Source organism: Notolepis coatsorum, assembly GCF_963971535.1.
Source record: "Notolepis coatsorum genome assembly, chromosome: 10".
Lineage (NCBI taxonomy): Eukaryota > Metazoa > Chordata > Actinopteri > Aulopiformes > Paralepididae > Notolepis > Notolepis coatsorum.
In genome coordinates this window covers 20,626,858-20,651,523 of record NC_140174.1, presented here as the reverse complement: position 1 = coordinate 20,651,523, position 24,666 = coordinate 20,626,858, and the positions used below count along the sequence as shown (strand labels likewise).

Below are 24,666 nucleotides of genomic sequence, written 5' to 3'. Positions count from 1 at the left end.
GCTCGATATTGGCTTTTTTACCGATACCGATATACCGATATTGTCCAACTCTTAATTTCCGATACCGATATCAACCGATACCGATATATGCAGGGTTCCCCCCCCCCAAAAATGGAATAATTTCAGGTAATTAACATTACATATCTCTTGTTGTGTAATTAACACAACATTATGCATACTTTTGACAATAAATAAAATCAGAATTTGTTCTTACTTGCTTGCCTGGGTAAATAAAGGTTATAGAAATGTAAAAAGAAAAAGAAAACGATACCGATATTTTCCAATATCACATTTTTATGCAGATATCGGCCGATAATATCGGTAGGCCGATAATATCGGACATCCCTACTTTTAATATATAGTAATATAAAATCACGGGAGACTTGATAGCTTAGACTTATGATTTTTATTATCAGCAATGTTATCCTACATCCTACTGGTAAACAAAACACTGTAAAGGTGTGTGTGCATCATCATCATATATATATTTACTTTTTAATTGCATGAAACATTATGAAGTATTCTCTTATGCCGCTTTTCCACGGTCTGCATGGTACCTACTCGACTCGGTAGTACCCCCCAATAGATATATATATAAAGACGGTACCCCCCCGTCAGTGTAGCTGCATGGGCGCCGTGACGTCCTCTTCAACGCGACACACAGAGGATTTCGACGCTAGCTATCAAGCTACTGTATGAATCCAGTGCCTTATTAGCTCTTTTACGCTAGCCGCAATGCTAACGGTTAGAATGCAAGGCTACTACCAGTTCATCCACATCGGCGCCTCCATATTCCATTGCCATTTCTGAATAAAACACATAGGGCTGCTAATGTTTGAACTTGCGAAGCTCGCTCCACTTCTCTCACGCTCTCGTATCCCCGTTCCCTGTTTCCTCCAAACAAACCTGTAGCACCGCCTCTCTGGGTGTGTGTGTGTGCGCGCGTGCGTGTACATGGCGTAAGTTGGGGTGAGTGTGTGCATTTTTTTTCTTTGAGAGGGAGAGGAGAGAGTAAAGGCAAGCGCTGCGCCAAAGTAAGTCATTTCAACCGCGGCGGCTTATAAACTGATGTGAGGGATTGTGAGGAACATCACGATGTCCACGATAAGTTTAAAAAGTTTATCGTTTATGGACTGTACCCGATATTTATTTAATATCGTCATATCGCCCACCCCTAGTAGGGATTCACATTCCTTTACAGCTTTGGGTAGGGCGTTCCACATTGATATTGGCAATTTATACAAATGGAAGTATTGATTACGCCGTAACGAATCATCAATACTTCCATTTGTATAAATTGCGCTAAGCGGCTGAGGAGGCTGAGGAGCTTGGCGCGGCTCATGCGCATGCGCGGCGTAAGCGATAACTGGCGGCGATAAGGGGGGCGTGCTAGCGTAGGGTCACGTGGGCTTAGTGGCCAATCTGAGGAACCCGGAAACCCAACTGCGTTGTAGAAAGCATACACGCGCCCTGCACTATAATCAGTCGAGGAATATAATTCCTAACTGCTCCCGATGAGCAGGTTGGCACCTTGCATGTGAATCACTCTGGCACTCTGTGTGTGAATGTGTGAGTGAGCGGGTGAATGTGAGGAACAAATTGTAAAGCGCTTTGAATAAAATAGTTATATAATTAAATAAAATAGTTATATAAAGAGTTATATAAATAAAAGAGTTATATAAATAAAACAGTTATAAAGAGTTATATAAATAAAATAGTTGTATAAATAAAATAGTTATATAAAGGCCTATGGAGTATGGGCTTTACCAGGTAGTAGGGAGTGGTTTATTCAGGCTGCATTCTAAAGCTCCCAGACATTAATTAGACACTATTATTATCCTCCTCTCCTCTCTCACCTGCTCCTCCTCCTCTCTTCTCCTCCTCCTCCTCCTCTCACCTCCCTCTCCTCCTCCTCCTCCTCCCCTCTCACCTCCTCTCCTCTCTCCTGCTCCTCCTCTCTCTCACCTCCTCCCTCTCCTCCTCAGGGAGCTGAGGGGGTGATGGCCGTGTGGATCCAGGCTCAGCAGCTGCAGGGTGAGGCTCTTCATCAGATGCAGGCTCTGTATGGTCAGCACTTCCCCATCGAGGTGCGGCACTACCTGGCGCCCTGGATCGAGAGCCAGCTGTGGTACGTAGGGGAGGGGCTTCAGGTGGGAGGGGCTTCAGGGCGAGGGGCTTCAGGGGGAGGGTCCTGGCCCAGTGGATCGACTAACCACTGCTGGGGTTTGAACCCAGAATCTTTCTTTCTTTCTTTCTTTCTTTCTTTCTTTCTTTCTTTCTTTCTTTCTTTCTTTCTTTCTTTCTTTCTTTCTTTCTTTCTTTCTAACACACACACACATGCACGAATACACTATCTCTCTCTCTCTCTCTCTCTCTCTCTCTCTCTCTCTCTCTCTCTCTCTAACACACACACATGCACAAATACACTCTCTCTCTTTAACCTCTTAACATGCACACACACGCAAAATCGCATACACATAGCCTTCACTCTATCTACACACACTACCCCTCTCTCTTCTCTCCCTCTCTCTCTCTACACACCATCTTGTCTACACACACACACACACACACACACACACACACACACACACACACACACACACACACACACACACACACACACACACACACACACACACACACACACACACACACACAGCTGTTTCATAAGTACGTCATTATCCAGATCTCTTTGCACATTATATCTATGACTCATATTATATGTTGGTCAATGCTCCACTTGTTTTGTCTCCTCTCCTGGTAAATACTCTGTTAGCTACATCTACTTCAAGAAGACACTCATCATCAACAGCTGTCTCCTCTCCTGGTAAATACTCTGTTAGCTACATCTACTTCAAGAAGACACTCATCATCAACAGCTGTCTCCTCTCCTGGTAAATACTCTGTTAGCTACATCTACTTCAAGAAGACACTCATCATCAACAGCTGTCTCCTCTCCTGGTAAATACTCTGTTAGCTACATCTACTTCAAGAAGACACTCATCATCAACAGCTGTCTCCTCTCCTGGTAAATACTCTGTTAGCTACATCCAGGGCACGAAATTAGAGCCCGCCACCCGCCATTGGCGGGCAGATTTTACGTTTGGCGAATGACACTGAGAGGTCTGTCCGCCATGTGGCGGGTAACCAAATAGTCATGTAATATTATTAAAACTGCAGTGTGTTTTGGTCTTACGACAGGCCTAATTTGTGGCTTGTTTACCGATGTCACATCCACTACTCTTCTGTCCTGACTGCCCGTGGCGCCTGCTTGCACTGTAGCCGGGAGCTAACATTAGCTTAATAACTTTAAATGGGTTACAAATAATGTGGAACTATGGAAAGAGTAAGCCGACCGCTAAAAAGAAAACACACGCGAGAGCGGGACCACCTAACAAAAGAACACGTTCTTTTGTTATCATTTCATTATAGACAGACCATGCGCTGACTTTAGCTAAGCTAATTAGCGTTAGCTGCTAACCCTGGAAACGCTCAAAGCACCATCAGTGAGTCCACAAAACCAGTTCCATTAGTGAGGAAAGGGGGGGGGGGGGGGGGGGGGGGTTATATTAACGAGGCTTGACAACAGGGGTTCAAAGATAACTTCACATTTATTGGCTATTGGTTTCTTTATATCGCTTCATGCATCGGGCATCCAGGCTCCGTGTGTTCTGTTGACATCCTAGTCTAGTGTGTGACATCATCAACTACGCGACTCAGACGGGGGCTCTCTCTCTCGCTTTCGCTCTCTCTATCTCGCTCTCTTGCTCTCTCGCTCTCTCTCTCTCTCGCTCTCTCTCTCTCTCTCTCTCTCTCTACGTTCAATATGGTTTAAAGCCAAACGTTACAGTATAAATACTAACTGGATAGTTGAATTTGATAAACATTTCATTTCATTATCTGAAATATTCTAAAAATCATTAAGTCTGCTATAAGCCATTATCCCTTTGTGTGTGATTTATTATTTTCTCACAGTCAAAGTCAAAAAGAAAAACAGAAACAACACGTTTGTCATCGGTAGTAAATCAATGAGATTGTGGACTCTGATGAGGACATGATTGAGGAGGTTTAAGTTAGGTTTATAAAACCTTCACATTTTATTATGTTCTGTTAAATCCTGCAAAGAGGGTAGAGTGAGGAGTCTGATGATGTTTAACAGTAGGTTACAATTTAATCTTAAGATTGAATTGACATGTATTGATTAATCAATCATCAATGAATATATTAAAATAATTCGCTTAAAATTTTACTCTGGCCTCTTATTTAAGTGTATTCTTCAACATAATACCCTATCTACTTGAAACGGAGGGCTAGGGCCTCCACGGGTTGCGTTTAATAGAGCTGGCGGACACTATGGCGTTTTAACTCCTATTAGAGAGTCACAGAGGCGTGCTGCAGGTATTGTCTTTTATTGGGAACAGAAAGGTGTGTGTGGTTGGGATATTTCCATGTGTGTGGTTGTCTACAGAGGAATACAATACAGTATACATTAATAACACAGTAGTGATACAATACAGTATACATTAGTAAACACAGTAGTGGCGTACATAAACATAAGGTCATAAACATGTGGTCTATAGCTACAATGATATTCATAGCAATACAGTGCAACTATTAACCAAGACATTCACTTAACCGGAGTTATTATATATATAACCTACATAACCTATGCAGGGGGATTACTCATGCAGTGCATGTAAACAGTATAGGTAGGTGGACTGTAAACCAGGTGTAAAGATACATTCTATTCACTAGAAGTAGTGAGTGAGTTATATAGCCTAAGCTAGCTCACGTGCGGCTAAGCTAACCACGCAGCATCTCTTGCAGGCAACGTATGTTGGCTAACGTGTAGCTAAGCTAACGGCGCGGTGTTTCAATAACAGAGGGAATGACGTCGACAGGAATAGAACAGCGGAGACACACTATAAAGGTAGAGTAAGCTGAATGAATGGATTAGGCAGAACTAAGCACAGGTAATGTTCATTGACGCACACGTTATCCCAAAGGGACGGACATTACTGCTACAGCAGCCGACCATCAGGCAGCAACACAGAGAATAGCTCGTGCACGTTAAAGGGGAGGGACTCTTAAAGGGCAGGTACAGAACGAAGTAGTCGTCAGGCAGTAACACGGAGACCGGCTTGCTCACTTAAAGGGAGAGAACTCTTAATGGTCAGTAACGTTATCAGAAGACTAGAGTGCAACACTTGATCGGGGCACATCACACTGAACGATTACACAGGCATGAATCAATTACCCTTTCCTGTCAACAACAACATATGAAGGGCTATTACAGAACAAAGTAGTCTTATTAGCAGGCTTTCCTACACTACTTGAAATATGTTTTATATATATATATATATATGTGACACAAAATGCGTTTTTTTTTGGCTGGTAAGAAATATGCTTGGCGGGTAGATTTTTCCCCATCTACCCGCCACTGGCCGGTGAGTCACAGTTAATTTCGTGCCCTGGCTACATCTACAATACATCAAGAAGACACTCATCATCAACAGCTGTCTGCTCTTCTGGTAAATACTCTGTTAGCTACATCTACTTCAAGAAGACACTCAGCAACATCAACAGCTGTCTCCTCTCCTGGTAAATACTCTGTTAGCTACATCTACCTCAAGAAGACACTCATCATCAACAGCTGTCTCCTCTCCTGGTAAATACTCTGTTAGCTACATCTACTTCAAGAAGACACTCGGCATCAACAGCTGTCTCCTCTCCTGGTAAATACTCTGTTAGCTACATCTACTTCAAGAAGACACTCAGCAACATCAACAGCTGTCTCCTCTCCTGGTAAATACTCTGTTAGCTACATCTACTTCAAGAAGACACTCGGCATCAACAGCTGTCTCCTCTCCTGGTAAATACTCTGTTAGCTACATCTACCTCAAGAAGACACTTAACAACAGCTGTGTACCAGCAGACGGTACAATGGCATGGGTGCGGTAGAGCCAAAGGTCATAGGTCATGTAGACTGAGAGGGAAGGCCTTGCCACACGCGTTGTGGGTTATTCACAGAGGACGCCTGCTAGTGGGTCTCTCTGTGTGTGTGTGTGTGTGTCTCTCTCTCTGTGTGTGTGTCTCTCTGTGTGTGTGTATCTCTCTGTGTGTCTCTGTGTGTGTGTGTATCTGTGTGTATCTCTGTGTGTGTGTGTATATCTGTGTGTATCTCTGTGTCTCTCTGTGTGTGTGTGTGCGTATCTGTGTGTATCTGTATCTCTGTGTGTCTCTGTGTGTGTGTGTCTCTCTCTCAGGGACTCGGTGGAGCTGGACTCTGACCTCTCTCTCTCTCTCAGGGGCGTCTATACTTTCCGTAGCCGCATTTCTGGCAGACGCTCTTTGATTGGCCACTGTTGCCCAATCGCGTGACGAGCTGTGTCTTTGCCCATTTCCGCGTCGAACAGCCTGCAAACTACCTGGCGTTCTATCACCATGCTCTAAGACAAACTCTAACCATAACCAACTTCGAAAGAGTGCCTAAGCTTAACCAGTGTAGAAACGGGCGTCGGCCAATCAGAGAGCGTCTTGCCAGAAATGCGGCTACGGAAAGTATAGACGCCTCTCAGGGACTCTGTGGAGCTGGACTCTGACCTCTGACCTCTCTCTCTCTCAGGGACTCTGTGGAGCTGGACTCTGACCTCTCTCTCTCTCTCTCTCAGGGACTCTGTGGAGCTCGACTCTGACCTCTGACCCCTCTCTCTCTCTCTCTCTCTCTCTCTCTCTCTCAGGGACTCTGTGGAGCTGGACTCTGACCTCTGACCCCTCTCTCTCTCTCTCAGGGACTCGGTGGAGCTGGACTCTGACCCCTCTCTCTCTCTCTCTCTCTCTCTCTCAGGGACTCTGTGGAGCTGGAGGACCCAGCAGAGGAGGTGAAGGCTAAGCGTCTGCTGGACTCTCTGGTCTCTGAGCTGAATAACAAGGCTCAGCACCAGGTGGGAGAGGACGGCTTCCTGCTGAAGATCAAGCTGGGGCACTACGCCAGCCAGCTGAAGGTGAGGACCTGACCCCGACCTGACCCCTAACACCTGACCTGACCCTGACCCAGCCAGCTGAAGGTGAGGACCTGACCCCTGACCCTGCTACCTGACCCTGACCCCGACCTGACTCCTAACATCTGACCCTGACCTGACCCTGACCCAGCCAGCTGAAGGTGAGGACCTGACCCCTGACCCTGCCAGCTGAAGGTGACCTGGACTATATATTATTTATATATATTGTTTAGGGAAAGCCCTGTATATATATTGTTTGGGGAAAGCCCTGTATATATTTATATATATTGTTTGGGGAAAGCCCTGTATATATTTATATATATTGTTTGGGGAAAGCCCTGTATATATTTATATTGTTTAGGGAAACCCCTGTATAGTTATATATAGGGATGTCCGATATTATCGGCCTACAGATATTATCGGCCGATATCGGCATTAAAATGTGATATCGGAAAATATCTGTATCGGTTTTCAAAAAAAAAATCTGATTTTATTTATTGTCAAAAGTATGCATAATGTTGTGTTAATTCCACAACAAGAGATATGTAATGTTAATTACCTGAAATTATTCCATTTTTTGGGGGGGGAAACCATGCATATATTGGTATCGGTTGATATCGGTTGATATCGGTATCGGAAATTAAGAGTTGGACAATATCGGTATATCGGTATCGGTAAAAAAGCCAATATCGAGCATCCCTAGTATATATATTGTTTAGGGAAAGCTCTGTATATATTTATATATATTGTTTAGGGGAAGCCCTGTATATATTTATATATATATATATATTGTTTGGGGAAAGCCCTGTATTTATATATATTGTTTGGGGAAAGCCCTGTCTATATTTATATATATATTGTTTAGGGAAAGCCCTGTATATATTTATATATGTTGTTTGGGGAAAGCCATGTATAGAACTAAAACATTAACACCTCATGATGAAGCTATTCTCATAGAACTAAAACATTAACACCTCATGATGAAGCTATTCTCATAGAACTAAAACATTAACACCTCATGATGAAGCTATTCTCATAGAACTAAAACATTAACACCTCATGATGAAGCTATTCTCATAGAACTAAAACATTAACACCTCATGATGAAGCTATTCTCATAGAACTAAAACATTAACACCTCATGATGAAGCTATTCTCATAGAACTAAAACATTAACACCTCAGCTCAAGAGGCGTGGTCAAAAGGTGGATTGACAATTTGGGAAAATACCAAATTGGTAGAGTTTATTCATCTGATGTGGGTGTGGGTGTGTGTGTGTGTGTGTGTGTGTGTGTGTGTGTGTGTGTGTGTGTGTGTGACAGAGCACGTATGACCGCTGCCCCCTGGAGTTGGTTCGCTGCATTAAACACATCCTGGTCTCGGAGCAGCGTCTTGTGCAAGAGGCAACAAATGTAAGTCTCTCTCTCTTCATTAACCCTTTCACTGCCACACTACAGAAGGTTAACCCTTCAGCATACAACCTTATAATTGTTTACCACCAGTAGCCTACTTAGCCGACAGGCTAAATAACATGGCAGCGTTAGCTGTTTGACTGATGCAGTTAGCCTAGCAGAAACAACAGATAACACGAACTGTTGCTTCGGCACTCTCACTTTTATTTTTTTATTTTTACTTTTTCTCTTACTTTTGTCGGGGAGTAAACTACACAACTGACTGCTGCTGTAACGTGTCCCTCAAAAGTAGATGGGTGATGGGATGGGTACCTTTCACATTTGAACCGATACCGGTACCGGTACCTGTGAATCGATACCGGTACCCAACGGTACCTTTTTTCGGTACTTTAGTCTCAAGAAATTTAATTTAGTCATAAAAAAAAAAAAAAATCCAAACTTCAAATAACTACAATTTCGACAGTTTTCGGCTTGTCATTGCTCCGACTGCTTTGTTGTTGAATCAAGTCAAATCCTAGGTAAGCATATATTGTGCGTGTGAACGTTGACATGAAAAGAAAAAAGTAAAAAAAAAAAAAAAGGTAATTTTTTTATTTTTTATTTTTTTTCGGTTTCTCACTTGATTCGATACTCGGTAGTACCGACGTGTTTCGGTTCGGTGCCTCAAAAGTACCGAATTCGGTACCCATCCATGTAACACATATCCTCTGTTTCACCCACAGTAAACATAACATTACTTGGGCCTTTCTAAGTTATATTTTCCAACATGTTATGGCACCAAACAAGACTGGCAGTTAATCAGTTGACTTTGGACTGGAATGTCAACAAATGATTGTAAAAAAAACTGAATCAAGTATATGTTTTTTTTGTTATTATTATTATTATTATTATTTATTTTTTATTTTTTTATATATATATATATACATTTTCACACGTTTATTTTGAAGGCTAAATAGCTCTAAAAGTTTACCAAAAGTTTACCATTAGTAGCTTACTATTCTATGTGGACATAAGCCATCTGTACTGTAGTACTGCCAATGCTTAACACTATGGCGTCCGTTCACGAGTATATACGTGTTTCGATTCCATGCGTTGTGGTCCAGAGCCACGAGTATACTCGTGACGAGTTGTTATTGTTTTATTCCATATTTATAACGCTTATTAGGTCCCCGATCCACTTGCAGGATCTTTCCACATATTTGATTTTCGAAACATGCAGTACCGGCCAGATCCGCTTAGGGGCGCCATCGCTCCACTGCAGTATCATTGAGGGGATTTAAAAAAAATTGCTTTTACAGTCCTGTGGGCGGATCATAGAGCCTTGATTCCAAACGAAGACCCTCCATCTTTGATCAGCTTGCCGAACGTATTTTTCAGCGTGGAATAATGGGATTTATGATTAGCCAATGTACATATCGATCTACCAGAATCCGATGACTGGTGAGGAAATGCTGCCGGCGATCACATGGCCTGACGGTAGGATAATATTACCCCAAATTACAGCTGGATTGGACATTGTTTTATAACCTAACGTGATAGACTGCTGACATTGGCTACCTGAACGCACACTCTATTGCTAATCAATAATACTGATCGGCGTTCCCCGCCGCCCCCATTTCATCCATAGATGCTCTGTAATAGTCCGGATGCTACGCAGTTTGTTTTATTTCATTCGTATATATACAGCAGAAATGGCGTTTGATATAACGGCGCCAACGTTTAGCCTTTTTTGCAGCCTCCTGAAGAAAAGCCTAGACGAAAAGCGCGATATACCTTATATTCACGACGCTATAAAATGACAACCAACCGATGGATTTTTATTTTCTTTAAGCCATTATGAAGGCACGGTTTATGCACTCAAGTGACAATGAGAATGGACAGATAGCAATACTATAAATGATATATATATCTCTTAGAAAGTACATCGGTTTGTTTACAATCCTCTGTCCTCTGAGGCCTAAATCGCTGCAAGACTGCGGTCGCCATAGTGTTAACGGTTCACACTTGATTTATGTTTGATGTTTATGTTTGATTATTCTTGTACCAACGGTCACACACCTCAGGTAGTATAGAGTGGAGTGTAGCCACTGAGAAGGAAGTCTGCTTTTTACCTGGCTGTTTGCGTTTTAGTTTGCAGACGACCAGGTGGGATGCAGCTTAATCTCCGGATAGGAGAAGTTATAGTAGTGGGGGGGGGGGGGGGAGGGAATGGGGGATTGTGTTGTTTTTTGTTTTTCTTTTCATTCGACTCGCTCTGTTATATTTTAGTTTTTACGCTCACGCTCGGTACTCAATAGAACCTTAACAAGTGAATATGCATCTATTATAGTTTTCTACTCCAAACGAATTACATTCAATCAGACTGCATCCTTTTTAGACTATGGCTAATTTGAATATCCTGATCTGGAATACAGGGGGTCTCAATATACCACATAAACGCACAAGTGTACTAACGTGGCTAAAAAGGAAGCAAGTGGATCTGGCTTTACTAAGTGAAACGCATCTTTTATTGGCGGATAACGCAAAATTGACAAATACATTTTATCATAACATAAGTTCTTCTTCTTTTAGCACCAAGGCCCGAGGGGTAGCCATAATAGCGAAGAAAATTTTGAATATTAAACTGTTAGATGTGTGGTCTGATGCAAATGGTCAAATCACTATTGCTAAAATAGAATGCTCTAACCGGAAAATTGTGCTGATTTCTGCATACGCCCCTAATTTGTATGACGCTAACTTTTATGCTGTACTAACTTCAGCTATGTTGAAACTACCTGATTACTCTTTAATAGTAGGAGCTGATTTTAATGCAGTTTGGGATCCATTGATCGATAGATCCAATCACGCGGAAAACTCTGATCAGAAGCAAGCTACCACAGCCCTACAGGCCTGGTCTAAGGACACAGGGGTAATTGATATGTGGCGTTCGCTCAACCCATCCGCGAGGGATTACTCCTTCTTCTCGTCGAGACATAAGACCTCTTCCAGAATTGATTATGTTTTTTCTTCCCCACATCTCTTTGATAGCTTTGATGTTGACTTATTGCCCATAGCACTTTCAGACCACAAAGGTATCCTCCTCAAAGGTTCACTCAGTAAAATAACATCCCGTGCCCCTAGATGGCGTTTTAACTCAACACTTCTGAAAAACGGAGAGTTTAACTTGCAATTTAAAGAGAAGCTCACTGAATTCCTACAGTTTAATGTTGGCTCTGTACAGGACCCCAGAATTCTATGGAATTCGGTTAAGGGTTTTATCAGAAGTAACACTACTCTCTTTGCATCTAATCTCCGCAAGGGACGTCTCTCCAAGCTAGAGGAACTGGAAAAGCTTCAAGCCATGTTGATCTCTTCTTTGCAGCACAACTACTCAACTACTCTAGTCGACTGGAGCTTCAAATTAAGGTAGTGAAAAAAGAGATTAACTCCATTTTAAGACAACAATCTGAATTTCAGATGCACATAACAAGACAGCACTACTACTTTCACGCCTCCAGGCCTAGTCACCTACTAGCTATGAAGATACGTGCCAGTGAGCAATTTGCGGATATCCCTTCCATTAAGAACCAACAGGGGGAGGTAACCACCAACCCCAAAAAGATTAATGATACATTTCGCTCTTTTTATTCCAACCTGTACAAGTCAGAGGTGGTCTTTGATCATACCAAGCTGGAGGATTTTCTTGATCAAATCAACCTACCACAGATCTCAGAACATAGTGCTAGGTTGTTAGCTGCACCTATCACGCTGGTTGAGCTTAGAGAGGCGATTGCGGATATGCAACGGGTCAAGGCTCCCGGATGGGACGGCATTCCACCGGAACTCTATCTTGCATTCTGGGATTTACTCTGTCCCTTATTACTCTCAATGATCTTACACTCAATCAAAGAGGGCAATTTTTCTAGAGATGTCAATATGGCGCTTATATCTGTTTTACTCAAGAAGGATAAGGACCCCACCGAATGTGGCAGCTACAGGCCCCTAAGTCTCCTCGGAGCCGATCTTAAGCTATATGCCAAGGTTCTAGCCACCAGACTTCAAAAGCACATGACATCTCTAGTTAACCCTGATCAGACCGGCTTCATAAGAGGCCGCCTGGTTACTGACAACATCAGGCGGTTACTGCACGTGAGTAATGCCAGCAAGGATATTGCAGCCCCTACAGCGGTCATGTCCTTGGACGCAATGAAGGCATTTGACAGATTGGAGTGGTTTTACTTATGGGCAGTTCTCAGAAGGATGGGGTTGGGTGAGGGTTTCATTCATATAATCAAAGTTCTATACACTGAGCCTTCGGCCATGATCTGTCTTGCGCTCTTCTAGACAGGGTTGTCCTCTTAGTCCCGGACTCTTCGCTTTATCCCTCGAACCTCTAGCTCAATACATAAGACAATCCCAAATTATATCTCCTATTTCAATTCAGGGCACACATCACCATATTAGCTTATACGCAGATGATGTACTCCTGTTTATGCAAAATCCCTCCGTCTCTCTACCTCATCTGCTCGGCGTGATAGATGAATTTGGCAGCCTGTCCGGCTTTAAGATCAACTGGCCGGGAGCTCCCGTAGCTCACCGCATATCTCTGCGCTATTTCTGCGTCGGGGAAAACCGTGCTCGTCACGGATCTGGGGGACACGAGTTCGATTCCCGGACCCGCCGTCATTTCTCAGAATGTCTTCCCCTGCTCTACATCCCATTTTCAACCTGTTTCTGTCGGTCATGCTTGACCAGAAAAGCGATAAACGCTAAAAAATAAAGTTTAAAAAAAATATATATATCAACTGGCCAAAATCTGCTTTTCTTCCACTTAATGAGCCTGCGAAGGCTACCATCCTACCGGCAAACATACTTATGGTGGAGCACTTTAAATGTCTCGGGATTGAAATATTCCCCACTATTAGCCAGACTGTAAGGTATAATTACTCCAGCTTGGGTGACAGGATTACGAATGACTTTAACAGATGGTCCAAATTAAAAGAATTCATTACAGGCCCGTGCGTCAATAATTAAAATGAATATTTGACCCAGAATTAACTTTATCAGCTCCATGCTCCCGTTACCTCCTCCTGTTGGTTACTGGCAGAAATTGCACTCTGCCTCGTATAAATTTGTTTGGAACAATAAACGCCCGCGCTTGAATTGATCAACTGCCCAAAGGAGTAAACTCGATGGGGGCTTAGCATTTCCAGACTTTAAATATTATTTTCAAGCTTTCTCTCTGAGACCTTTGATCACTTGGTTTGACGCTCAAGCAGCTGTATCTTGGCGACCATTGGAGGAGAAGTTGGTGTCCCCATATAGACTTCAGGATATTGTGTATACCAACATATCAATTAAACAATGTAAATTACGATTTGGCCCTCTAATCACACATGTGATCCAAACTTGGCTTGACACTCAGAAAGTGGGTACAAACCGCCATCAATGGCACACGCATTCCCCTCTATTTAATAACAATCTTCTCCTTATTGGACAACAACCTATTAGGTACCCTAGATGGGAAAAGAAAGGCATCCACACATTGGGGGATATCTTCGATAACTCTGGTCTCCGCTCTTTCCAGGATATATCCAAGGGATATGATCTCCCCGGAACCTCCCTTTTCTTTTCTTTACAAATAAGAGCAGCTCTGAAGGCTCATGGCGTGCCATGGGACGCTCCACTAGTGCATCACCGCTTTCACAAATTATTTTATGACAAAGAGACATCGAGAGGCTTCGTTTCTGACTTTTATCGCCATTTACTCATGACCTCGTATAAAGAGCTCCCCCTGGATACGATTTGGAGAAAGGATGTCCCGGAGTTGGATGTAGATTTTGATTGGGATGCAGTCTGGGAAAATGTTCGGTTATCCTCACACAACCCAGATCACCAACAGATTCATCTAAATTTTATTCACAGGACTTATTTAACCCCTAGACGATTGAATTCAATGGGTCTCAGACCTGACTCTCTATGTACCTTGTGTCCAAATGGCGCCACAGGTACATTTATGCATATGTACTGGGAATGCCCTCCTGTTGTGATTTTTTGGGAAAATGTTACATATCAGCTCTCAGACATTTTCTCTCTAACCATACCTGTATCTCCTTCTGTATTATTATTGAATGATCTCTCTCAATTATCGACCTCTATACAGGTGAAAAAACTCATTTTGAAAAAATGATTGCCTCACGTTGGTTTCACTCAGACAGACTCTGTCCAAAGGTATGGTTTCTCACCTACCTTGACGTGATCTATTTAGAGATATCCACGGCACGTGTTATAGGGGTTAGGGAATCTGATATCGCAATTTGGTTGGCTGCAGTGGCAAAGTTGAGGGAACGCATATAAGTTTGGAAATTTTTTTTGATTCTTGTTTTTTGCTGAGTGATGTATTGTGAGTGTGACTCATGTTGAGGTCCTGGGGGGAGGGGGGGGGGGAGAGAACGAGCGAGTGTCCATGTAGGATGATCACTGTACAGTTTGTATCAGTTGTTGTCTTGACATGTGGTGTTGAGTTATTGTCTTGGGAAGTCTTTTTATGTATTGTTGTTGTTGTATTGTGATATGTTTTGTTTCATGTTGGAAAAAAAATATATATATTTGATAAAAAAAAAAAAAGTTAACCCTTTACATTTAGCTGACGCTTTTATCCAAGTTCTGTACGACAAGTCATCAGGAAGGGCACAACTCTATCAGCTGAGTAACAATGTTCATCAAAGTCTGGTGCAAGAGGCAACAAATGTAAGTCTCTTTCTCTTCATTAAATGGTGCATCATTTATATAACAGCTTTTATTCAAAGCGCTCACATTCACCCATCGACGGCGGAGGTGACCGTGCAAGGTGCCAACCTGCTCATCGGGAGCAATTAAGGGTTAAGTGTCTTGCTCAAGGACAATTCAACACACTGCCCGGGATGAGCGGGAATCGAACCGGGAACCTTCTGACTACCAGGCGACCTGCTCTACCTCCTGAGCCACTGTCTAACCCTAACCTTCTGATTACCAGACGACCTCTCTACCTCCTGAGACACTGTCTAACCCTAACCTTCTGATTACCAGACAACCTGCTCTACCTCCTGAGCCACTGTCTAACCCTAACCTTCTGATTACCAGACTCTACCTCCTGAGACACTGTCTAACTCTAACCTTCTGATTACCAGACTCTACCTCCTGAGACACTGTCTAACCCTAACCTTCTGATTACCAGACGACTGCTCTACCTCCTGAGACACTGTCTAACCCTAACCTGATTACCAGACAACCTGCTCTACCTCCTGAGACACTGTCTAACCCTAACCGTCTGATTACCAGACTCTACCTCCTGAGCCACAGTCTAACCCTAACCTTCTTATTACCAGACTCTACCTCCTGAGACACTGTCTAACCCTAACCTTCTGATTACCAGACGACCGCTCTACCTCCTGAGACACTGTCTAACCCTAACCTTCTGATTACCAGACTTTACCTCCTGAGACACTGTCTAACCCTAACCTTCTGATTACCAGACTCTACCTCCTGAGACACTGTCTAACCATAACCTTCTGATTACCAGATGACCTCTCTACCTCCTGAGACACTGTCTAACCCTAACCTTCTGATTACCAGACGACTGCTCTACCTCCTGAGACACTGTCTAACCCTAACCTTCTGATTACAAGACGACCTCTCTACCTCCTGAGCCACAGTCTAACCCTAACCTTCTTATTACCAGACTCTACCTCCTGAGACACTGTCTAACCCTAACCTTCTGATTACCAGACGACTGCTCTACCTCCTGAGACACTGTCTAACCCTAACCTTCTGATTACCAGACTACCTCCTGAGACACTGTCTAACCCTAACCTTCTGATTACCAGACTCTACCTCCTGAGACACTGTCTAACCCTAACCTTCAGATTACCAGACTCTACCTCCTGAGACACTGTCTAACCCTAACCTTCTGATTACCAGACTCTACCTCCTGAGACACTGTCTAACCCTAACCTTCTGATTACCAGACTCTACCTCCTGAGACACTGTCTAACCCTAACCTTCTGATTACCAGACTCTACCTCCTGAGACACTGTCTAACCCTAACCTTCTGATTACCAGACGACTGCTCTACCTCCTGAGACACTGTCTAACCCTAACCTTCTGATTACCAGACTCTACCTCCTGAGACACTGTCTAACCCTAACCTTCTGATTACCAGACTCTACCTCCTGAGACACTGTCTAACCCTAGATTACCAGACGACTGCTCTACCTCCTGAGACACTGTCTAACCCTAACCTTCTGATTACCAGACTCTACCTCCTGAGACACTGTCTATCCCTAACCTTCTGATTACCAGACGACTGCTCTACCTCTTTAGACACTGTCTAACCCTAACCTTCTGATTACCAGACTCTACCTCCTGAGACACTCTCTAACCCTAGATTACCAGACGACTGCTCTACCTCCTGAGACACTGTCTAACCCTAACCTTCTGATTACCAGACTCTACCTCCTGAGACACTGTCTACACCCTAACCTGATTACCAGACAACCTGCTCTACCTCCTGAGACACTGTCTAACCCTAACCTTCTGATTACCAGACGACTGCTCTACCTCCTGAGACACTGTCTAACCCTAACCTTCTGATTAACCAGAGTCAGACACAGTTAAGAGTCAGAGTTAAGAGTCAGAGTTAAGAGTCAGACACAGGGTGAAGAGTTGAGCCTCATATGAATCAGCCTGATATCCGGTATCGGTGTGTTCCAGGGTTAGGGTTGGTGTGTTCCTACCACCAGAGTGACCTCTGTCTCTCTCTGCCCTGTTTCACCAGGGTTAGGGTTAGGGTTGGTGTGTTCCTACCACCAGCGTGACCTCGGCCTCTCTCTGCCCTGTTTCACCAGGCCAGCTCCGGGGGCGGGGCGGCTGGCGGGGGCGGAGCCATGGACAGCCTATCACAGCGCCACCAGCAGATCAACCAGGCCTTCGAGGAGCTCCGTCTTGCCACGCAGGAGACCGAGAACGAGCTGCGCAAGATCCAGCACAGCCAGGAGTACTTCATCATCCAGTACCAAGAGAACCTGCGCATCCAGGGTGAGAGCACACTTTAATACACCACAACAACAAGATCCAGGGTGAGAGCACACTTTAATACACCACAACAACAAGATCCAGGGTGAGAGCACACTTTAATACACCACAACAACAAGATCCAGGGTGAGAGCACACTTTAATACACCACAACAACAAGATCCAGGGTGAGAGCACACTTTAATACACCACAACAACAAGATCCAGGGTGAGAGCACACTTTAATACACCACAACAACAAGATCCAGGGTGAGAGCACACTTTAATACACCACAACAACAAGATCCAGGGTGAGAGCACACTTTAATACACCACAACAACAAGATCCAGGGTGAGAGCACACTTTAATACACCACAACAACAAGATCCAGGGTGAGAGCACACTTTAATACACCACAACAACAAGATCCAGGGTGAGAGCACACTTTAATACACCACAACAACAAGATCCAGCACAGCCAGCAGAACCTCATCATCCAGGGTGAGAGGAGGTTTAGGGAAAGCGCTGCTGTAATGATACGCATGTTTTCATATTCAATAAGAATCTGAGTCCCAAAAGTTACTTGAACGCTTATCCTTATCATTAGGGCACATTAGTGTTAGGAAAATGACCACTTAGATGATTGTTCTTTATGAAACCTAATGACTGTATGGATGTTTTTTTAAACTGAAACTGAAACGGAGAGGTATAGAGGCTGCTAGAATGAGAACAGGACTGAAACAGAGAGGTATAGAGGCTGCTAGAATGACAACATGACTGAAACAGAGGTATAGAGGCTGCTAGAATGAGAACAGGACTGAAACAGAGAGGTATAGAGGCTGCTAGAATGAGAACAGGACTGAAACAGGGGTATAGAGGCTGCTAGAATGACAACATGACTGAAACAGAGGTATAGAGGCTGCTAGAATGACAACATGACTGAAACAGAGGTATAGAGGCTGCTAGAATGAGAACAGGACTGAAACAGGGGTATAGAGGCTGCTAGAATGAGAACAGGACTGAAACAGAGAGGTATAGAGGCTGCTAGAATGACAACATGACTGAAACAGAGGTATAGAGGCTGCTAGAATGCGAACAGGACTGAAACACAGGTATAGAGGCTGCTAGAATGACAACATGACTGAAACAGAGAGGTATAGAGGCTGCTAGAATGCGAACAGGACTGAAACACAGGTATAGAGGCTGCTAGAATGACAACATGACTGAAACAGAGGTATAGAGGCTGCTAGAATGCGAACAGGACTGAAACACAGGTATAGAGGCTGCTAGAATGACAACATGACTGAAACAGAGGTATAGAGGCTGCTAGAATGAGAACAGGACTGAAACCGAGGTATAGAGGCTGCTAGAATGAGAACAGGACTGAAACGGAGAGGTATAGAGGCTGCTAGAATGAGAACAGGACTGAAACAGGGGTATAGAGGCTGCTAGAATGACAACATGACTGAAACAGAGGTATATAGGCTGCTAGAATGACAACATGACTGAAACAGAGGTATAGAGGCTGCTAGAATGACAACATGACTGAAACAGAGAGGTATAGAGGCTGCTAGAATGAGAACAGGACTGAAACAGAGAGGTATAGAGGCTGCTAGAATGAGAACAGGACTGAAACAGGGGTATAGAGGCTGCTAGAATGACAACATGACTGAAACAGAGGTATAGAGGCTGCTAGAATGACAACATGACTGAAACAGAGGTATAGAGGCTGCTAGAATGAGAACAGGACTGAAACAGGGGTATAGAGGCTGCTAGAATGACAACATGACTGAAACAGAGGTATATAGGCTGCTAGAATGACAACATGACTGAAACAGAGGTATAGAGGCTGCTAGAATGACAACATGACTGAAACAGAGAGGTATAGAGGCTGCTAGAATGACAACAGGACTGAAACAGAGGTATAGAGGCTGCTAGAATGACAACATGACTGAAACAGAGGTATAGAGGCTGCTAGAATGACAACATGACTGAAACAGAGGTATAGAGGCTGCTAGAATGAGAACAGGACTGAAACAGGGGTATAGAGGCTGCTAGAATGACAACATGACTGAAACAGAGGTATATAGGCTGCTAGAATGACAACATGACTGAAACAGAGGTATAGAGGCTGCTAGAATGACAACAGGACTGAAACAGGGGTATAGAGGCTGCTAGAATGACAACATGACTGAAACAGAGAGGTATAGAGGCTGCTAGAATGACAACATGACTGAAACAGAGGTATAGAGGCTGCTAGAATGACAACATGACTGAAACAGAGAGGTATAGAGGCTGCTAGAATGAGAACAGGACTGAAACAGAGAGGTATAGAGGCTGCTAGAATGAGAACAGGACTGAAACAGGGGTATAGAGGCTGCTAGAATGACAACATGACTGAAACAGAGGTATAGAGGCTGCTAGAATGACAACATGACTGAAACAGAGAGGTGTAGAGTAGGCTTGGGCGGTATCATTTTTTTCATACAGTCATACCTTGCTGACATTACACCCCGGTATACAGTATATGACGGTATGGCGTTCATTTCATCAGCGGGGGTGGAGGCGGAGCGGAGCGGATGTGTTGGACAGTGTGATGATGTGATGATGTGTTGGACAGTGTGATGATGTGATGATGTGTTGGACAGTGTGATGATGTGATGATGTGTAGGACAGTGTGATGATGTGTTGGACAGTGTGATGATGTGATGATGTGTTGGACAGTGTGATGATGTGTTGGACAGTGTGATGATGTGTTGGACAGTGTGATGATGTGTTGGACAGTGTGATGATGTGATGATGTGTAGGACAGTGTGATGATGTGTTGGACAGTGATGATGTGTTGGACAGTGTGATGATGTGTTGGACAGTGTGATGATGTGTTGGACAGTGTGATGATGTGTTGGACAGTGTGATGATGTGTTGGACACAGGGGCGGGGCTTCAGGGGGGGCTGTAGGGGCGGGGCTCCCCGGGCCCCGGACGGTCGGGACCCAATGGGGGCCCAGGCCCGTCGTTGAGGCAGCAGGCTCCGCCCCCGAGATATCCCGGCGGGCCCCACCACTGAGTGCACTGACGTTTGTGGTCATATTAGGTATAATAAAGCATTGTAGCCTATAATATGAGTTGAACTTGTGCTGCTATTTTCACACTCACATTTAACATTAAAACATAAAAAAAAAGAAAAAAATTAATCCCTTCTATTGTCTCCAAATGTATTTTGGGTAAAATCGTCATCACATAAACGTCATCATCAATCACTCGTCATTCAACAAAGCGCTGCCACTGCCTAAGCATGAGCAGTACTTATAAACACAAAAGTGGAGCGACAAAACGCAAAGAAAAGGAGAAAAAGGACCAGGGAAAAGCTAAATTGTCCAAGTTAGATGGATAGATATTTTTTTCGCCCTACTCCTCCTCCTGCGGGAGATGAACCTGAAGTTGCCAGCCGTGTTTCATCCCCGAGGCCCGGCCCGCCAACAGCGTTAGTGGGAGTGACGAGCCAGATTTACAGGTAGGCTACAATCACGGACACACACTGTCAACAAGAAAATGTGAGTTTGTGGTAAATGTTGATATCATATGGTTGTTGTTACTTCGTGTAGCTCGGCCGCCTAGCTTATTTCCTTCTCTGTCTCTCGGCTGTCTGTAGTGATGATGACAATAGGGATGAGTCAGCTGCTGCTAGCTGCTCGGGAGAGCCAGGCCTGACGCCTGACCAGCCACACCCCTCCCCCTCCGGCTCCTTACCTGCTGCGGCGCAAGGTGAAGAAGTACCGTCGGAGTCGGACACTGGAAATGAAACCAGCAACAGGTCTCCTCCTCACGCTACGGGTGAAACTACCACGGATCATGATGTGTCCTCTGAGTCCTGCAATTATCCTCTGGGGCGTTTTCCGACTGATCGGGCAAACTACTTGGAAAACATTGAGGATGCCAATATCAAAAGGTATATCCTTAAAATGGGCCCATGCAAACCAAAAGGTCCATTTCCCAAAGACAAGGATAATCGTTGCTTTTCAGAAACGTATTACACCTCCACAACTAAAGTTGGGATGAAGTTTCCACGCAGCTGGATGTGCTATTCGCCAAAATTGGACCGCTGCTATTGTGAGCCTTGCTGGCTTTTTGCTCACCGAAACGCACCATTCTACAACAATGCATGGGTCAATGGAATAAAAGACTGGAAACATCTTTCTACTAAAATTGAGAGGCATGAATCCACTCAAATTCACCTGGGTGCATGCGTAGTATATGAGCAGTGGAAAGACAATGGCACAATAGACGCTGACATGGAGAGCAATGTGCGTAATGCTGCCCAATTTTGGAGACAGGTCGTGGAGCGCATTGTTAATGTAACCCTGACTCTAGCGTCAAGCAACTTGGCATTCAGGGGGCATCGAGAGGTCCTAGGTCAGGGCAAAGCTGGCAACTTTTTGTCTAATCGAATTATTGGCTCGCTACGACCCTGTTTTGAAAGAGCTAATCAACCGACCAGAAGGGTTAGTGAAATATCTCAGTCACCAGATTCAAGATGAGATTATTTACATATTATCTCAACGTGTGAAAGCTGACATCATTGATGAAATAAACGAAGCCCCATTTTTTTCTGTCATCATGGACACAACGCAAGATGTGTCAAAGATAGACCAGTTGAGTCAGGTTTACCGTTACATAACTGTTGTTAAGAACGACATGGATATTGCAACAGATATACAGATCTATGAAGTCTTTTTGGGTTTTGAAGTGACTGAAGGTTCAGCAGCTTCAGAGCTTGAAAACAAAATCATTGGTTCTATAGAGAAAACGGATTAGATCTGTCTAAATGTCGCGGACAGGGCTATGATGGCGCGGCTAATTTGAGTGGTGTGTATTCAGGCGTGCAAGCAAGAATAGCAGAGAAGGAGCCCCTTGCCCACTATGTTCATTGCGCTGCTCATAATCTCAACCTAGCACTCAACGACTCTGTTAAAAATGTCCCTGGAGTGAAGCAGTTCTATGACACTGTAGAGACGCTCTACAACTTTTTTGGTCACAGTATCAAACGATGGGCATTGCTCAGTGAGTTAATGACGCCAGAGAGCAGAACTATCACATTAAAACGCTTATGTCCCACTCGCTGGTCATCTTGCCACGATGCGCTTGTTGCGTTAAGGCACAGATATGGAGACATTATAAAAGCCCTCATCAAAATATCCCTTACCAGTGACAAAAAGGATGAGCGAAATGAAGCAAGCGCACTCAAGAATGCTATAAGCAAATTTCGCTTTCTATTTTTGGTCAACATGCAGACCAAGATTTTGGAAAGCATAAATTGTGCTTCATAGTTACTCCAAGCAAAAGACGCGGATATTCTCAAAGCATCTACTCTACTGCAAAATGCCATCAGTGTTTTGGTGGAGTATAGGGGACAATTTGATGAGGCGAAGTCCACCACTCTTGCCCTGGCTACTAAATGGGGATGTCAAACACAGTTTGAAACAACCAGGGCCAGGAAAGTTAAGCGTCACTTTGATGAACTTTCTGAAGACAGCCGTTTTGAACGTTTTCAATGCATGTCTTGATATAATCATCCAGCAACTGTCCCAAAGATTCACCAGTTTAAATGCAACTGTGAACATGTTTGAGGCAATTCACCCCAAGACACTACTGCAAGCAAAGGATGAGGAGTTACACCAAGCTGCCCAGCGGCTTAGAGAGCACTATAGTTGGGACATCGCCGCCAGCTTCCCTGGCCAGCTGCTCTCTTTCAGAACCTGTTTCAGGGAACAGATACAAAAACTGAAATCTGTTGTGGATCTCGTAAAAATGCTCATTGTTTACAACCCAGCAGTAACATCTACATTTAGTAGATGCACAGCCTTCATCTTATTTCTGACTCTTCCTGTCACTGTGGCAACCGTAGAGCGCTCTTTCTCCAAATTAAAACCCATCAAAAACTATTTGAGGAGCACGATGGGACAGGAGAGACTGAGTGGACTGGCCTTGCTGTCCATCGAAAGTGACCGAGCCAAGAAATTGGACATACAGCGGATTGTGGACGAGTTCGCGGAGCGCAAGGCTCGCCGAGTACCCTTCAAGTAGTGGTGAGTACACTTTATTTACTCTGTGCCTATTTTAATGTGTGGGGCCGCCGTGCCAATTTTAACCCTTTAATCGCCAAGGACGAGTTAACACGTCATTCTCCGCCATGCGTAATCTGCCAATGACGCCGTAACACGTCATTGAGATCAATATTTCAAAAATCTGTGATGGCAATCATATTTCACCCGCGGAGACTTGAGATCTCCTGTTGATCTCCTCTCAACTCTCCAACGGTTCAAGAGCGCCATCTGGTGGCCGATCGGTGGATCGCCCAAACAGCAAACCGGAAACCGAAAGTGGTGCTCATCCAAATTCGGTCCGGCCACTCGCTATAGCTCCCGGGGCTCCATCTCGACACACTGGATAATCAATCGCTCGCCCTAACTCAATAAACAACGTTATTTGGACGTATATAGTATTATACAACCTGGAAATGGTTAATCTAGATCAACATCCCATAATAGCAAACTTTCTACTCCAAGCTGATCGCCCAACGGCCCGAGGAGACTGGGGTAAGTTTCAGTGTTTATTATTACTACATGAATCATCTAACGTTGGCCACGGAATTATAAACGACCCCCCCCCCCCCCATCCGGTCAACATCAGATGATGAGTAGTAACTTCTAGAAGCACGTACATTTGAAATGTTTTATCTGCCGCCGATCACTATCAAACTGTATTTGATCATCAATATAATGCATTTATGGCTATAACTCACGTTCTGCAGAATGCTGCAGAAAACGATAAAAACATTTATACTTTAGACCATATTTTAGTATGAATATGTGAATGAAAAAGTAGAACGTTGCTACATCCTAAACGATAGATACTTGACGTTGAATGGGCCATAGTAATGTCAATTTAGCAATACAATTTAAAAAGTTATAGCCCTGCAAAGAAGGGGAACATCTCCATAGACTTTCAACAATGGCAGAGAGGGGTATATTATGATCAGAATAATCCCTGGCAGATAAAGGGTTAATGTGTGGGGCCGCCGTGCCTATTTTAATGTGTGGGGCCGCCGTGCCAATTTTAATGTGTGGCCGCTGTGCCAATTTTAATGTGTGGCCTGTGCCGATATATGACTATACTGCTCTGGTGGTGGCTATCCATGGTGCTGAATGGTGTGTCAGAAATGT

The 24,666-nt window shown here is 44.0% G+C and overlaps 1 protein-coding gene across 1 annotated transcript in view; it reads left to right on the top strand.

Annotated features, from left to right (window-relative positions):
* Positions 1 to 24,666, top strand: part of LOC311235351 (signal transducer and activator of transcription 5B-like) — a 76,286-nt gene that overhangs the window by 11,608 nt on the left and 40,012 nt on the right. Inside the window, exons 2-5 of the mRNA XM_084322788.1 lie at positions 1,986 to 2,128; positions 6,848 to 7,004; positions 8,324 to 8,413; positions 17,278 to 17,467. Of these exons, the coding sequence (XP_084178914.1) occupies positions 1,986 to 2,128; positions 6,848 to 7,004; positions 8,324 to 8,413; positions 17,278 to 17,467 (580 nt within the window). The remainder of the gene's footprint in view (positions 1 to 1,985; positions 2,129 to 6,847; positions 7,005 to 8,323; positions 8,414 to 17,277; positions 17,468 to 24,666) is intronic.